Genomic DNA, 17,199 nt, shown 5'->3' with positions numbered 1-17,199 from the left:
GAGTTCTAATGAGGCCCAGTGTCGCAAAAGTAATGAATTGCCATTTGCAACTGTGGGCCACTTTTTTATTGGTGCCCGAGACACTGTTATGGCCCAGTCGGACCCTGCTTAACAGCACTCACTCTCATGACCCTCGTGCTTACGAAACACGCTTTTACGGCACATCCACTTACAACACACACACTTGCATGATCTCAACACACTGTAATCCTAACAAAGCACCATCAAATGAGTGTGGTTATAAACATAACATAGGAACAAGAAAACAAAAAAGAACATTAAAAAGAAATCAGAAAAGAATGCGTGGTATTTTGAGATCAGATAGAAATTAATGCTGCACATTGAAATTGTTGGACTGAATACTCAGACTGAATGTTTGATAACAGTTACTGATTCTATTTTCTCAGTTCGCTTTTTATTGTTGTTTTATTTTTTGCTCCTAAGTTTTACTCGTGGGATGGTTCTTTGTTATGAATACAACGTTTTGATTTGACGAGCGGTGTATACGCACAAGACCACATAAGATGTGTTCACTGGTGATACATATTTGGTAATTTCTAGGGAGCATTTAGAAAGCTCAGTGCGCGATGAGGGGGTGTAGGTACCTCGCAAACTAAAAATACCTGTAGATGTTGAGAAACACTGTTTGATTTTAGCAATACCACTCTTTATTTGGTACGTTATCAATACGCTTATCTAATTTGAAGAATACATGCAATTTTATTGTTAAAATGCGTTAAAAAAATAAGAAAATAAAGAAACTTTGCGCGTCAGTGCTCAGAGATGTTCGCCTGTACAGTGTACACGTTGTGCCCAGGTAAAGCTACCCTTTCTGTATAGACGCAGAACCAATGTGAGATGAGTTCTCTGTGGTGTATGTTCTAGGCGCGGATCACGAGCGTTTTGTTTTTAACCCATCGTCTTCCTGAGTGTATACTGAGAAACGAATTCCTAAACATGCACCGTGCCCGCGTATCCGTGTAAACGTATACTTATTAATATCCACGCTGCACAGACGTGCGTATAAATACGCATGCATAATAAACATATATGTACACACAACATTTCAGACACATAGGCATCATTTCTGCAATCGTGTGCCCCCCCTCCCCCTCTTCCCCCCATGCAATCTGAGCCCACCCTGCCCTGATGGATTTCGGATAAGGGGAAACGAGCCCCCTGGGATGGATGGGAGCTTTAAGTCAAGAGTCGTGATTTAGCCCCTGACCTCCACCCTCTGACGTCAAGGAAACCCTCCAGAGGAGAGTCACGAAGCAGCATCTCACATCATAACAGGCCAGCCAATCAAATGGCAGCTCTCGGGTATGAAAGGGGCGCCCTGGGAACGCTGCCAAGAAACACTTCAGAGCCCGAGACAGCGCGCAGAGGCAAACACACGGGGTCTGCGCGACGAGACGCTTCAGAGAGAGAGAGAGACCCCAGGCTAAAGCGGGGGCAAGGACTGCGGAAACGGGGGAGGCAACTGGGCTGCGTAACCAACGCCACCGAAGAGAGGGCACGCACACGACTCTGAAGTGCTACAAAGTAGCAGGGAGGAGCCCACTACCGGGAGGCGCAGAGCACAGAAGCAACTCCCAGGCAGGGAGCAAGTGCCCGCGAGTGCAACGGAGTGCGGGACACTCGGGGGAGGAGAGACTGCAGGGACACCCTAGAGGTGAGTGCGGTGCGTGGGTGACAGGCAAGACAGGGGGTGAGATCAACGGGTCTCCCAGGGGTGGCATAGAGGTGGACAGTTACGACAAGAGGAGTGGGTGTGTAAGTGAGGTGTATGATGTTATGCCTCATGCAGCTCAGTCATTTCCTTGTAACAGCGCCTCGATGCCCCCGGGCTCGTTCCGCGCACTATAAATAAAAACATTTTAAAAAGTGTCATCCATATACGACAATACTGAGCCGAGGTCCCCAGAAGCGAGTGTAACACAGGCAGCACGGTCAGTGGGAGAGCTAGCGCCAACCAGCGCGTTACAAAAGTGAGTGAGGCACCTTAGACGAGTGTGACCTAGGAAGGGCAGCCAGGGCCTGAGCGAGCGCTCAACAGCACATTCACTCAAGTGAGTGAGACCCACAAAGGAATGAGTATGGGAGGGGTGTGGAATTCTTAAACGAGGCACGCAATGCGGGGAGTGAACGCCTCGCCGTGTGACCTTGGGAATTATACCAGGGAACCCGGGTGGGTGGGGTACCCCGGTATTCCAGCAAGATATGACCACGGGGAGGCAAGAGGGAGTCTGGAGATGCGAGTAGTCAAAGAGAGGGGTTGGGAAATGGGCAGAGAAGGAACGTAAAGCGGAAATGAAGGAATGCGATTATTAAAGAACGAGAGAAGCGATCGGAGAGCAGGAAACTGAACGAGAGAGATGGGATGGCCCACGCGCAAGAGGCGAAGAGAGCGTGGGGTAGCCAGGACGAGGGGTCGGGCAAGAGAGGGCAGTGGGGACACACGCACAGAAGAGTAAAGGAAGACGCGGGGAGAGAAGAAGCGAAGAAATGCATACATCGAGGGGATGAGGTTGGCACAACTGTGCACACCTGCATTTAGTGAGCCGTGCTGCCATTTACCCCGCTTGTAAGCGCTTTCACTTGAGGCGACAGGTGAGCTTAGTGAATTGCCGAAGATCACTGATTAAGTCACATGATGAACGTTGACTTACAGACCATACTCTGTGGTACTCATTGAATACATTTTGAAAGGATGAATGGCGGAGCCGACGTTACTCAAGCGTGTTAGTTATCTTTCAGTTTGTCGCACAGTGGCACCTACGAATGGCCACATGCGTAGGCTGTGCTCTGCTGTAATGGCGGGTCGCTGATCTCGCCTCTTTGTATCTTCCTCCCCAGATGGAATCCGGTGGATATTATCGTGAGGACCTTTCTCTGCAGGAGGTGCCTGGACCCAAGATGGAAGCTCAAGGTAAGCAACCGGTGGCCTGCTGCCTGGCGGGGCGCCAGGTGCAGTGTGCGGGCGGATGTGTCTGCTTTGGAACACCAAGCTTGTGATATTGTGTCCTTTTCTCGAGACCATGACTGTTGCGGTGTGTGCGCATTGTCCTACCTGTCGCATGTTGTCCCTTCCTGGGCGCTCACCTCGAGCTCTGTGCCCCGGTCTGAACGCCGCCCCAATGCTGTTGTGTCTGGCTCTCGTGTGCAGTGACGGTAGATGTGGTGGTATGGCTTCTAGTGCGCGCTACATTTCCTGCCTGCGGTGTGTTATCCGGTGCTGAAGGCCCTGCCTTGGGTGTTCGCTTAGTTGTGTAAGCCAAGCTCCGGCCATTTCTTCTGGACAGTGAAGTGTTCCTCCCCGAAGTCCCCGCTACACAACAGGGGTGGGCCGGGAGGCCCCTCTAGCTGTTCCCATTCTGCTGCCCCCAGCCCCGTGTGCACAGCTATACTGCTGGGGGGCTGTCTCTTGAATGTCTCTTGGAGGAAGGGCCTCCAGCTACCGATCACCGGATACTGGTATCTAAGCCTCCCGAAAGCGCGGGGTAGGGGTTTGGTGGGTGTCTTATACCCATCCTGCCCGATGTGGGGAATGGTCACGGCGTCATCACTGCACCGTCTGAGGCGTACACACAGTTCTTACTGTGATGGGGAAGGTGCCGTTCCTCTCACGCAAAGAGGGCCCAATAATGGCAACATCCCGGCGAATAAGGGCCAGAGAGTTCCCCTCTGGCTACTATCTGCGCAGCCGCGTGTCGGCCTTGAACCCGTCCACGGCCCTTCAGTTTTGTCTCCCACTCACTAAGTGGGCGCGATTATTTGCGGATAGTTAACCCAAGGAACCCTGAAAGGGGGCGCCATAAGAACTTTAAGAGTGTTCCGTTGCTCGAGACCCTCGAAGTGCTCCCCACACAGAGTGGCGCAGTGCAGCAGTGTCCAGCACTCGCCTCACTTTGGCAGCGGCGGGGGGCGCAAGGCCTTGAACCCGCAGGTTCCGGGCGGAGTCTCGCCTAACCCTCGGAGCTGCTTGCCTTGCACGCCCGTTCTTTCCCATAGAAGGTGTAGCGCTACACGGAGCCTTACAATACAGCATTCACTCAGTATTATGTCCGGTGTTTACTTGCTTTTACCAACACTCGGTATGCATATACTGCGGGAATGCGATGGGGGGCGGGGGCTTCTTTTATGTTGTTGTCTCTGGTCACCCTGACGAAGGGTCGCCTCTTTCACGCGCTTAACTAGCCCAGTAAGTCGGCAGTGGAAAGGCCAGTACTCCCGGCCGCCACCTTTACTTGGTAACTGTGACACGGGTTTGGTGTTTGACTGCGCACTTGCACTTAGTGGGCACAACGACCATTGGGCAGATTGGGCGTAACACCCGCCCCCACCGCGAAGTGTTGGCTTGCCTTGTTCAGTAATCTATCATTATGGGCCTGGCTGACCCCCAGAGCAGGACACAGACAATAAACGGTGCATAACTAGCAATGGCCCGGCCATTGCTAACGCACAGCATTTCTTTCTAAGCGAATGCACTGGTGTGCATGCATTTTCAGGCAATTGAAATCATGATGGGGTGTTGGTCCATGCTCGTGAGGGGGACAGGAGACAGCTCATTCTCACAGCAGCCCATACATACGTGTGTGTTTCAGACACGAGGGAGAGAGTTAACTGCTTGTAACATTGAAGCCGCACTAGAATAGTCTCATTAGAATGCGTAAAGACGTTGGATCCCCCATGCAAGTAAGTTTGCCCCTTCCCCCGCTGCCTTTGACGTTAGCCCCTCTCCCAACATTTGAAGGGTTAGCCACCCTAACGCCCCACCCCCTGACATGTGTTGCCTCCTTGCATACTTGCTTGCACTGTCCGATGGGGGACACAGATAAAAGCAATGTGTTTTGTGACCCTGGACCAGTGAAGAACACGCCACGTGATCCTTCATAAACCCACTGGCGCTGTACTGTTCCGTTTGGGCTATACTATACGCCAAAACTATTGCATTAGAGCACACATAGGGAGAAATGGCATGAGGAGGGACACACAGCTTGTAGGTGGTGTTTGGTTTTTTGCCCACCCACTGACTGCCCACATGAAGAAACCAGGTCGCAGTGATGACAATTGAAGCGTGTACTGCGTTCGCCCTTTCCAGATAGTACAGTAGAAGCGAGCATGGTTTCTGACTAATCAGAGACCTCGTCCCAAGTGGGACTGACGCACACACACACTTCAGGGGGTCAAGAGCGTGCGATGGGGACAATCCACGGATGCAGCTCGAACAGGGGCCCTGTCCCAGGGCAGGAAGTGTGGCCAGCCCCGCACTCTGGGGCAGGAAGCGTCCTTGGACAATAGGGCCCTTTGCCCTCAGAAACGCTGATGCGTCAGGCCTGCTGTGCGGGTCCCCCCAGAGACCACGTCGCTCAACAGCAGAACGGGCGGCAAAAACACGTTCCAGTTTATTGGATGTCTGTGAGAGAGGGGGCACGGGGGCTTGCACGTTACGACGTAAAGGGCCACTGCCAGTAGATTCTTGTGACACTGTTTTGAGCTGTCACTTGCACTCGGTACAGATACAAGGCGATTCTTCCTCTTTGAATATTATCAAACCAATGCCTCCTAGATGTTTCGAAAAGACCACAGGTGAGGAGGGGTCGTGGGAGGGGGCGATGCGTGGGGCTCTCTGCTTGCTCGAAAGGCTCTGCACATTTTTTGGGAGGCCATTTGCACAAACTAGTGAAGGCAATGAGGGGATCCATACTAGGACATTTTTTATTGAAATGTGGCGTCTTCAGTGCCCTTTCGCTTACTGTGTTTTTCATGTCACTGTTTGTGGACTGTTTATAAACCACAGAGTACTAATGATATCCTAGAGAGAGTATGTTTAATACCATAACGACCGGGTGTCATAAAGCGAGAATTCTTGGTAAATTCAGATGGATTAAAGCCCTCATCAGTTCTAGCAGGGCAAGATTATACCTGGCAAGGTTATTACAGTTCCAGTATTGTGCCAGATGTACTCTACGAGTTTGAACCATTTTTAGAAAAGGAAATAAACTGGATTAGAGAAATTGAAGGTCCATTATGGCGCCCCCCCCCTGCTTGGGTTCACCTAATTCCACTGCGGTGCAGGTGATTGGTTGATGACGTGGTCTTGTGTCTTAAAATTATGGAAGATTGCATGAAGCACTTTCTGCTTAAAGATTCTGTTTGGTAAAGATACATTTTCCTCGCTGTTATCATTGTTTGAAAATATGGGCGAGGATTATCCTAAAGCCTGGGCACATTTTGTCAATGAAGTTGAACTTTTTCATATGGATATTGATTTCGATATTGATATTAGTGGTAACCTAGTGGTCTATTTGAGCGAACTTAATCAAAAAGCTGGCGTTCTGGACCATGGCGTTCTTATTGGTAAACTAGAAAGTAGGCGTGCGTTCCAGCTGCACGCTAAGCAGGCATTCCTTTTCCCTGAACCCTTCAATTATATCATCGAAACTAATGATGGACAATTGTGTCATTTCATAATGAGACTCCAGGTGAATGCGTGCACACGGTTGGCAATGCAGGGGCCTGGTGGGGCAGGTCTCGGGAGGATAGCTCGGGGGCAACGTGCTCGCCTTGGAAGCAAGACGCCACTGAGCAACACGGGTTCGATCCCCGGGTTTGAGCTTAGAAACCTCTGGGCATTAAGCACGTGATAAATGACCTATGCTATCATAGCGTAACATTTATGGATATGCATATTAGGTCGGATTGAAGTGGACACCGTTAGGCACGTGCCCTCCCCCGGTCCCCTGGGATAGAGATATCCAAGGCTATACTGCATTTGTCCATAACAGTGAAATAGCAAGGGAGACCAGTTGTGGTCACAATTCGTTTCTGGCAGTCCTCTAGTAGTGGCAGCAGAGGCTTAATATATATGGAAGGAATAATAAAAAAAAAAAAAAAAAAAAGTGTTAGTGATTTGATGTGGGGCTACCATATCTGTTTCCTTTTTAAAGTTATTATCATTGATTAATATTTTATAATGGATTGTATAATGTTTCATTTGTGGCATGTATGTTTTTATGGATCTTACTGTTTGCGCTGTTAGCGTGTTTGTATGTTTTAATATATATGTAAATAATGAATATGTGCTAAGGTTTAATTGTTAAACTAATTGCGCTTCAATACCAAATAAAAAAGAAAGTTTACATGTTAACAGCTGTGTCTGATGTCAGTGGAAATGTTTCCATTTTAAATATCCCGGGTGATGTCACTGACGGGGGGGGACTTTCCATCAGTGGCTTGTTTGTGATGTCATAGACGAAATGCAGCAGCTGTTTCTGATGTCACCAGGAATCTTTACAATTCAAATGCCCCTTGTGGTGTTACAGGCGGGGGCGTGTCCAGTGAACTCGCTGCTTGCAATGTCACGTGGATCAGGGTTGGTGTCATTCACAGATTGAGTGCAGGGAGGGGCAGAGTCTCTTAAATTTAGTGGGGTGACTACTCATTATCGGTGAGCTGGAGGCATGTATGATTTTTAAGAGCGCACAATTGCCCAGATTTTTTTTAAGAAATCACACGCGGGGCGTGTTGTCAGTAACACGTAAGATTCCCCGGTCCATACATTGACTCCATATTTCTTTCTGTATCACAGAGTTTGGGCTGGACTCTCCGTTCCTCCTGGAGAACCCGGATCTGAGCAGCGGACACTACCTGGAGGCAGGATTTGGGAAGGAGATGGACCCCTTGCAGAGCAGTAAAGGTAATGGCGGCTGGAATGACCAGTGCTGGTACTGGGCCAGTTTATTTCTGGCAGCCCATCCCTGTCACCTGTGATGCTGGACCAGTCGACCCTTCTCCCATCGGAACTACTCTGATGTTAGGCTAGCCTGTACCATACACCCATCACCTAGGAATGCTAGAGCCGAGCCCTTCTCACAGGCCACGCGTGACTTAGCGCTGCTATTCATGTCTGCATGTGATCTCATATGCTGCTAGTGGTTCCAACACGGCTTCTACAGGCATTCTTGGCAGGGATCGCACATGTGTAGCAGTGCCCCATACTCAGGCTTTGAGTACACATTATCTGCCCTGTATCTCATGATTGGTGTTCTCTCTCTTGCAGGGTCCCTCAAGTTCTCAGGAACCGGGGGTTATTGTGTGTCCCCCTACATGGAGCCATCCTATTGGGCCCCCTGCGAAATCGGTAAGGATCCTCCCCATCTCTATTCTATTTTTACCTTCCCTGTGCTTCCGTGCTCAGTTTTGTCAAGGCGTACAACTTCCCCGAGTCTTCCATCTCTATTGTGTCAGTCTTTGCAGCTTCCTGTTGCACCGCTTGCTGTTTGCAGCTTCCTATTGGACCTCTGCTTTGTCTGTCAAAGGCTGTATGCTCTTGCTTGTCAGTGTTTGCAAAAGATCTGTCTGCTCTGTCGGTGCTTTCCTTGCAAGTTCTGTCCCTGCTTTTTCTGCCATTGTTTGCAGGTTGGTGCTACGCCTCTACTTGTCACGTTGTTTGCATGTTCTTGCCGCGCTTCTTGTTCTCGGGTAGTATTTGTATATTCTAGTGGCACATGTTTCAGGTGAGGGGTGGGTGCGTTTCTAAGGATTTTCTTTGTTTTTCCAAGGTCGAGACTTCAGGGTTGTCCTGCACTTTCCGTGTTTTTGGCTGAGCTTCCCTCTCATCTCCTTGGGTGGGGTCTTTTACCCTTTCCATGTTTTGGCTCACGTTCCCTGTCCTCTCTTTGGGAGTGTGCTGCAGTTTGCACGTTTCTGGCACAGATGACCTCTCAGCTCTTCGTGATTACATTGCAGTTTCCATGTTTCTGGCTCAGTTTGCCGCTCGGCTGTTTGGGATTACCCTGCAGTTTTCATTGTGTTTTTGCCTCTGCTTCCTGGTCTCCTCCTTAGATGCTGGAGCTGGTTATATCCACAATGGCTCCCTGGTTCCCGATGGAGACGGCTTCGGCCAGTCCTACGAGACATTACTGCCAGTGCCAGAGCGGCAGCTGGATCTGCTTCCACCGCCGGCACCCCAGACTGATGACCACCATGCCCTGGGGCAGGGGCACCCCACACTGAAAGGTAGGCGCCAGCGCAGATCAACAGTCACTTTATGGAGAATGGTGAAGAACACGTACACCTCTCTTTCAGCATCCTTGCTTTATCTCTTGGCTTGTCTGTGAGTCTGCCAATCATTGCCCTCCTCAGACTCAGGTCCATGTGTATTTTTCCATGCAGCTCTATGAATTGGTCATTCTGTTTCCATCTTAATGCCCATACTGGACTTTGTCTAATTGTCTTTCGTTATCTTTTCTATATTGAATTTTGTCTTTAGTCTATCTGTGGCTTGTGCTTGTGTCAGTCTATTTGCCAATGCCTGTATGTCTGTCAGTATTGGCATCTCACGCTGGTAATATGTATGCTTCACACTAGGAGTGCAGATTAATGAGACTGCTGGAGTGTGTTATCACTCAGCCTGTCCGCGTGCCGTAGTCTAGCAGCACGGTATGCCGTACACTTAAAGTGTACAGTTATGTGTGCCATGCCTCTGCCAGTATGTGTGTTGCAGCATGTGTTATATTATGTCCCAATTAGGGGGTGTACCGAATAGTTAATTTACTATACTGCCGATTATCAAATAGTGAGCTGAATTTTTTTTTATTTTTTTTTTAGGTAAACGTGTTCTAGGGCATAATAAACTGTAAAGCAAAAGTGAAACATAAGAGTATGTTTTGGCAGGGCTGTACCAAATGATGGCTCGGAAGCAGTATTCAGGTTTACGTCCACATTTTAAAAAAAAAACCTTTAAAAAGGCATGTATAATTATGTAAAAAGGGAAATATGAGCAATCAATGACAAAAACCGCGTTTGAAATTGCCAGGAGTGGGAAGCTATTTATTTACATCCACTGACTGCAGCAAGCATAATATAGCAGTGTTTCATTTATCCGGCATAGGCACCGAGTGGCGGGCCGCCACTTCACACTTCCCCGGAATAGTACTCACCAGAATTGTAGGCACTAGGCAGTGATTTGCATCAAGGTGGAATGCCAAGCCGGTCTCAGAGAGGAGCTTTCTTGTGTCTTTTCTGGGCAGTTGTACAACTAAAAGTAAACAATGGTGTTATGTGTGAGCGGCTGAGAGCAGGGTACACCAATGCTTACCAACAAATACTGCACACAGATGGTTCTGCAGCATCCGCCGATATACTCCTATGCCAGACCCCAAGCTCCCAGCACAGCAAGCCCCTAGCACTGACCAGAGGCCAATGCTGTCCCCTGTCACACCCCCACACCACCTTGCAAATCACTCCCCTCTGCAATGAGAGTCCTAACGCCCCCTAGCTGCTTCAATATTGAGGCCAAGCTGGTGGCCCCAGATCCAAATTCGGAGTGGACAATAGGACAAATGCCTGAACCAAAAACACAAAAAGCAAGCTTGGTCCAGTTTTCTGGGGTGATAGTTGGCCACTTTTTAGGGCAACGTGGTGGGCTAGTTTGAGTTACTTCGCTATGCGGCTAATTGTTTTGGCCAGTGTTGCTGAATGAATATTCTTTAAAGTGCACCATTTCAAACAGAAAACACCCCCTTCAAACGGTCAGAAAAGGAATGAGTAGCCATTTGCAACTGTGTGCCACATTTCCATTGGTGCCAGAGACAAATGTATGGCCCAGTCCCAGCAAATTTCGAGGCCACAGGGGTGGGGACCTTGTGAGTCAGTCTGAGGGCTGCTTCCGCAGGGTGGATTGGGCCCCGAATAGTATAATGAAGGTCGGGCCACCGGCTATGCACCTGTAGCCCGGCGGAAATAATGGGCATTTTGGCGGGGGTGCAGGACACCCCAGTGGCCTCACTGTGTGTTGAAAGGGGCAGTGGGGGCTGTCAGGAGGGGGGGAGTGAGGAAATCTGAGATGCACCATAAATAGATGCGCCACATTCACAGAAGTGGTCACCTCGGATATGCACCTCTTTTGAAAAGGAGGTACAGAAATTTGGGCAGATCTGGATTCTTGTGCGCTTGGGTTCAATACAATATTTTGCTACTTATTCAATTGGGTTTTGCTGCAGTTCTGATGAACACAGGCCTTGCCCTAAACCTTAATCAAAATCAACCAAGAAACAACCATTAATCCTAATAATTGCGCTCCCCATTCAATTGTGTAAATATACATTTACTCAGAGAAATTAACAAAAACAAAAATTGAGTCAAGGCCTAGTACACCTGCCAGGGAATGTATACGCTTGACTCATTATGCATGTACCAAGGCAGGATTACTAAAGGCACTTTACAACATAGCTGTGTACAGTGCATTTGTATAGCCACTGATTTTACCCAGTCAGCATATCCCTCAGTCTCCCTGTCACAAGATGTGTCTAATCACTCTAGCTGTCTGTGTGTGTATGTGTCTAGCTGTGAGTGTCAGCCTGTAGGTGTGGACGCATTAGTCTGTCAGTATGTGTCTGTTATTACTTGTGCGTCTATCTTTGTGTGTCACTCTGTCAAAAAAACATGTACTATTTGTGTGGTTTATTTCTCTCTCTGGTAGTTTTCTGTGCCAGTGTTGGGGTTGTCTCGTTCTACCCATATGTGTGTCTGTACTGCACGTCTTTCTGCGTATATGCACCTCTGTATGTTTCCGTTTCAGGTATGCGTGCATATCTGTGCACTTGTGGTTCGCTCATATGTGGGCTGGCCCGGAACATTCCTGTGCAAGCACACATTCACAGGTCTGTGTGTATTACTATGTTTGTATGTGTGGGATAAACATGATGTTTACTAAGTGCCTATTGCCCTCTCTCTTCAGAAGAAGCAGTGTTGGGAGAGCAGAGCTTCTCCTGGGCTTCGGTGGACTGGGGCGCCTGGACCGAGACTCCATGGGATGGCCCCTATTCTCAAGGCTACGCATCAGAGTGCGGCTATTACCAGACTTACAGCGTACCCACCACAAATCCATCCAAGCAGCATCCTGCACCAAGGAGCCCGACACAGCCCGGGGGCACCCGGTCCCTGCATAATGGTATGTACACTGGAAAAGAAAGCTGGTAGAGTGATGCAGATGGGTGCAGAGCGGAGGGGAGATGTGGGAGAAGGGAGTGCAGGGTAGGGAGTCGAATGTGAGGACAGACACACAAGAAGAGAAGCTAGATAGAGGCAAAATACATGGTACAGAAGAGGGAGGGGGGGATCATAGGAGGAACAGGGGAGTTGATCCCTGTATGAAGGATACAGCAGGTAGTGGGGGATCTTTGGTTCTGACAGGTTGTTACCCACGCTCACCTTGTTTGTTTGGGCATGTATCGGCCTGCCATCTCTTATTTCTCTCAACATGGTTTGCACCATTTCCCCCAAATTGTCTGGCTATGACGCTGATCTCTCCTATCATATTGGGGCTTTTTCCCATGCCATCCTCACTTCTCCTTGATCTTTCTCAACATGGTCTGATCCACTACCCCACATCATGCTGGTCTCGACCCACTTTCTGATCTTTCTCAGCATGGTGTCATCCAAGATCCACAACAAGCCGTGGTCTCTCTTCAATGTCTGTGTTGTGACGGAATTCTCACAACAGGCTGGTCTCCCTGGGCTCTCTTGGCATTGGTCTGATTCGCTACGCACATAGCCCTGGTCCTGTTACACACACACACACACACACACACTCTGGAATGGTTTGATCTTCTGCCTACATCACCCTGACCAAATTGGTCCGATCTATGGCCCACAACACCCTGGTCCCTCTCCGATCTCTCTCAACATGGTTTGGTCGTATCCACACATCTGTATATCTCTCTATAATCTTTCTCTTCATGGTCCGGTCCACCCCCATGTCTGATGGGTCTAACTCTGGTTTCTTTTGACAGGCACAGGTCCTATCCAGCTGTGGCAGTTCTTGTTGGAGCTTCTTCAGGACCGGTCGTGTCAGACATTTATCAGCTGGACTGGGAACGGCTGGGAGTTCAAACTCTCCGACCCCACAGAGGTAACTACATGGGGGAGGGATGGTCTGCTTTATCCCAGGACTCAACTCTCTGAATCCCAAGCACAAGGAGGCCCTTTGCAAATGGGTTCATGACACCTCGAGCCAAGGCTTCCAATAGCGAATATCTCTAGGATAACTGTCCTCTCACTTCCAAAAGTTAGGGAACCAGAATACTAAGAACATTTTGCCTAACACCCCATGGGCTCCTTTCCCCACTCACGCTAGTTAAGGAAATCCTCCCATTGAATGCCAGCGAGAACCTTTCCAACACATCCACAATAACTAATAATAATGAGAACTCATAATGAAATAACGAATAATGGGGAGCCCTCAGACATCCCAAATGGATGGTCATTTTCGTTTGCTGTTGGCTTCATCCCATTTTAAGAGATGGAAATAATGATAGTTTTTCTGGTACAGGGGCTGGAGCACTAGTCTGTCCCAAATCGTCCACTAGTCCAGCCCAATGTGAAGTGAGCTCATGGCTGGGCAAGAGGTACCTAAAAGGCTTGCACATTCTGGAGTGAAGGTCCTACCCCATGACATTTTTCTTTTATAAAATGTGCAGTTCAATTTCTAAACTGGTGCATGGGAACATTAAGAGGGGAAACACCTTCCAGTCCCATCATCAACCACAATGTGGGTACCCCTCCCCCTGTCACCTCACAATGTCCCTCATTCCCATTTCCATCATCCTGCAATGTGCCACCCCTGAACCTCTTTCTTCCTACCGTCCTTCTGTTTTTTATCTCCCTTGTTATTCCTCAGGCTCCCCATTTTACCATGTTTCATTCCCAATAGAGTAGGGCGAACAGATTTTGAAAATAAACCGGGACAGGCTAAATGCATAAAAGTTGGACTAGCATCCCAAGCCCACTCAAACTCCTCCCCAACTCCGTCGCGTCTCCTCAAGCCCCATCCTTCCCAATGGCCCACCCCTCCCCATGGGATCATGCAGTTAAATACATATTTCCAGCACTTCTCATAAACTGCATGGTTACAAAATGATATGTCACAAGAACGCTTTGAAGAGCTCTTGCTTTGATTGTTAGAGGCTTTCCTTTCCTATGCTTTTTTGTAACCATTCTCTTTGACGCAATCAGTAGTGCTAATGGGAATGTTTATTATGAAAAAAATGTCAGCTTGAATTGTAATTCTGCAGCAGCTGGACCCCTCCCTTTCCGAAAACCGGATTTAAATTACAAAAACTCTCGGAACCGGGTGGGGGTGCAGGGGATTTGTTCTGGAACGTTCACAGTCAAAATGGGACGTCTGGTCACCCTACAATAGAGACATATTCTGAACATGTTTTGCCCTCCTCCAACTCTCACCACCTACCATGCTTCTATTCATGTTCACTCCCACCGTCACCCATGCACACACCATTACTCCCCCAATACCTTCTGATCATTGCTATTCCCAGTATGCTCACATTTTTTTTCCTCTCTCAAACACCTCACCCAAAATACCCCACTTCCCTCTTTCTCTACCAGACTTCTATCTCTGCCCTTTACCCCTCTCACGGGGCGTCCCTCCGAACCCATTTCCCTCTTCCATGGGCCTCCTACCTCCATTGCCCGATTTCTCCCAGACATAGCCACACCCTCTCCTTCTGTCTCATGTTAGCATCATAATTCCTGCCTCCCACTCCCCACCAGATTGTCATTCCAATGAATCTTGATGCTCACCATGTGGCCATCGCTACCAACTCGTTCACCACGCTGCCCTTAATCCCATGCATCATGCTGTATTTTTGGCCAACTTCCCAATCATGTCATCAGTGTTATCATCCCTCTTTCCATACTCTCACACAATGTAGCCTTGTCTATCACCTCCCACATGCTGGGGCTATATCTAGCCTTCTCCTTATGATGCATCCATTTCTTCCACCTCGGGCATGATATTGCTGTATACATCCAACAGTGTATGAGCAGGTCTTCGCCCCCCCACATTATTTTGTCTTCTCCACCATATGTAGAACCATGTCACCATATCCCTCGCCTATTATCAAGCAGTCATTGGTATCACCTCTCCCTCCAAGCTCCCATCTTCGTCACATCTTCCGTTTCCGTTCCCATCGCCTGTCCTCTTTTACCACAATGTCCTCCCCACTGCTGTCCTTCGCTCTAGATCCCACCCCCAGTGCATTGCAGGACTTTGCTATTCACACAAACTGTCTCCCCACAGGTGGCCAAGCGCTGGGGCAAGAGGAAGAACAAGCCACGCATGACCTACGAAAAGCTGAGCCGAGGCCTTCGTTATTACTACCACAAGGACATTATCCACAAGACGGGCGGGCAGCGCTACGTCTACCGCTTTGTTTGTGATGTGCAGCACCTCCTGGGGAAGACGTCTCACGAAATGCTGCAGGAGATGGATATCCCAGCCCAGGACAGCCTGTGCAGCAGACCAGAGCCCAGGGGAAGAATCCAAAAAACCCACTGCCAAAATTTGGAGACCCACTAACTAAGCCCAGGGGCCTTTGATAGGGGCCCGAGCCTGGACAATTACTGACTCCTGAATCTAGCACTCTGGACCGCCTATGCAGGAGCCTGAGCTTAATACTTTGGACAGTCAGTGCCTTGTGAAACTGAAGTCGTGGACATCTTTTTCTGTGTCCTGAACCGAGTGGCCTGGATATTCACTACTAGTGAATAGGACAGTCACATGGATCTGAGCCCAGCCATGGACAATCACTATCTCCAGAGTCCTGTGCCCTAATCTCCCAGGGAGGCCCTAACTCTTACCACTGGGATCGAGCCATTGTCTTCGTGTCAACCAAATGTGCCAAGACTCTGGGCAATCAGGGCAAGGCTACAAGATTGAGGGGCCAAGGCAACCACTAACAGGGGTCAGATCTCTGTGCTGGGCTCAGTTTGGCAACTGCATAGCTCTGGCATCAAAGGTTCTAGCACTGTGTAGTCACCGACGGGGCCTGAGTAACTCACCACAGATGCATGGCCCGACCAGTCAAAGCAACGGCTCAGGGTCAGCAGGGGCCAAAGAAGAAATGCACTGGATTATCACTGCAAGCCTCTTTGAATGTAGTGCCTTATAAACTTATGAATTGAACATACTATGAGAGGTGAGACTTGGACAATCAGTGTGAGACTCCAGAGCCACAGTGATCAAAAATGAAGTGCACTGGATAATCACAAGAAGTCTCTCGAACCTGGTGCCTTAAACATTTCTAATACAGCAAACTCTTAGGTGCTGCAACCTGGACACACACTGCAGGAGCTTAAAGCTGTCATGCTCCAAAATCAATGCATTGGATAGTCACTGCAAGGCCAGAGGATGGGTTTCACCAACCATCAGCCACACAGAGACCAGATGCCTCAAACAGAGGGCCTGTAGCAGACCAACTCTGGCATGTCAGACCTACATCACCAAAGCTGCCTAGACTCCTCAGTAGAGGATAGATGCTTCGACAATCATTGCGGGGGCACAGGAGCCCAAAAGACGCCTCTCTTGCCAGGGAGGCCGCAAAATGAACCTGGGCTGTGCACTTCGCTTGCCTTTTACCTTGACAGTTCAGCTCCTGGCCCAGGATACTTGTTGTTCCGGTTCACCAGTGTACAATCACTGCAAGGTTGCAGAGCCCAAAAGAGGATTAGGCTGTTGCTTGGTCCTTATCAGCCATTAATAAGGCCAGTCTTCGGCACTGACCAGGCCTGCTAATCTGGAACTTTCTGTTCCGGGCCTTTTAGAAGCACTGCAGAACCTCTAGGCTCTGTCATCCCTCGGCCCTGTGACAGGTCTTGGTCAAGGACAAAAGGACGTAAACACTGAAGATACACTGCTACCTCAATATAAGTATGGTATTAAACTAATTATAGATGTCATTATATTAATTTTATTCTTGTTATTCCCATAATCTGCGAAGCTCAGAATATTTGTAAAATAAAATGATAAAATATTTCCAATATTGCATTTTCTTTTAGTGACTTGGAAAGCCGCCGAGACACGAGCATAGAAAAAATGACATATTCTGCTCTCAAAGAACATACAACTAGCCGAATAATGCCCCTCCCAGTACAGGCAAATGACTCCATCAGGTAGCATTTATCTACTGAAAAGAGCAACACCCAAACGAACTGGTTACCTTGGCATACATGCCCACATGCCGATTCCATTGGGTAGATGCCAGTTCAGTCCTGGATTTAACTATGCATTCTGGAGCTAGTAGTCCTGTATGTTAAAACCAGACTTGGACTAGCATTTCCCGAATGGGGCATGTGGCATGTATGTCTCACCTACCCATACACACAATACAAACG

The 17,199-nt window shown here is 48.8% G+C and overlaps 1 protein-coding gene across 1 annotated transcript; it reads left to right on the top strand.

The window, feature by feature from the left end:
• The first annotated feature begins 1,551 nt into the window (after positions 1-1,551).
• ETV2 (ETS variant transcription factor 2) lies at positions 1,552-16,845 on the top strand. The gene is made up of 8 exons (XM_069604850.1): positions 1,552-1,684; positions 2,860-2,932; positions 7,595-7,702; positions 8,066-8,146; positions 8,851-9,024; positions 11,747-11,959; positions 12,801-12,919; positions 15,107-16,845. Exons 2-8 carry the CDS (start codon positions 2,860-2,862, stop codon positions 15,383-15,385), a joined length of 1,047 nt encoding a protein of 348 aa, XP_069460951.1. The 5' UTR covers positions 1,552-1,684; the 3' UTR covers positions 15,386-16,845.
• Positions 16,846-17,199: the final 354 nt, after the last annotated feature.

This window comes from Ambystoma mexicanum, chromosome 1p (assembly GCF_040938575.1).
Source record: "Ambystoma mexicanum isolate Mex_15411 chromosome 1p, UKY_AmexF1_1, whole genome shotgun sequence".
NCBI classification, from domain to species: domain Eukaryota; kingdom Metazoa; phylum Chordata; class Amphibia; order Caudata; family Ambystomatidae; genus Ambystoma; species Ambystoma mexicanum.
Note: the sequence above shows the minus strand (reverse complement) of the source record. Positions and strands in the feature narration are given on the sequence as shown.

What these genes read in the sequence shown, in the direction of transcription:
- ETV2 (XM_069604850.1), top strand. Translation starts at nt 2,860, where the DNA reads ATGGAATCCGGTGGATATTATCGTGAGGACCTTTCTCTGCAGGAGGTG. An exon ending in ACCCAAGATGGAAGCTCAAG is followed by an intron (nt 2,933 to 7,594) that starts GTAAGCAACCGG and finishes TCTGTATCACAG; the next exon opens with AGTTTGGGCTGGACTCTCCG. An exon ending in AACTCTCCGACCCCACAGAG is followed by an intron (nt 12,920 to 15,106) that starts GTAACTACATGG and finishes GTCTCCCCACAG; the next exon opens with GTGGCCAAGCGCTGGGGCAA.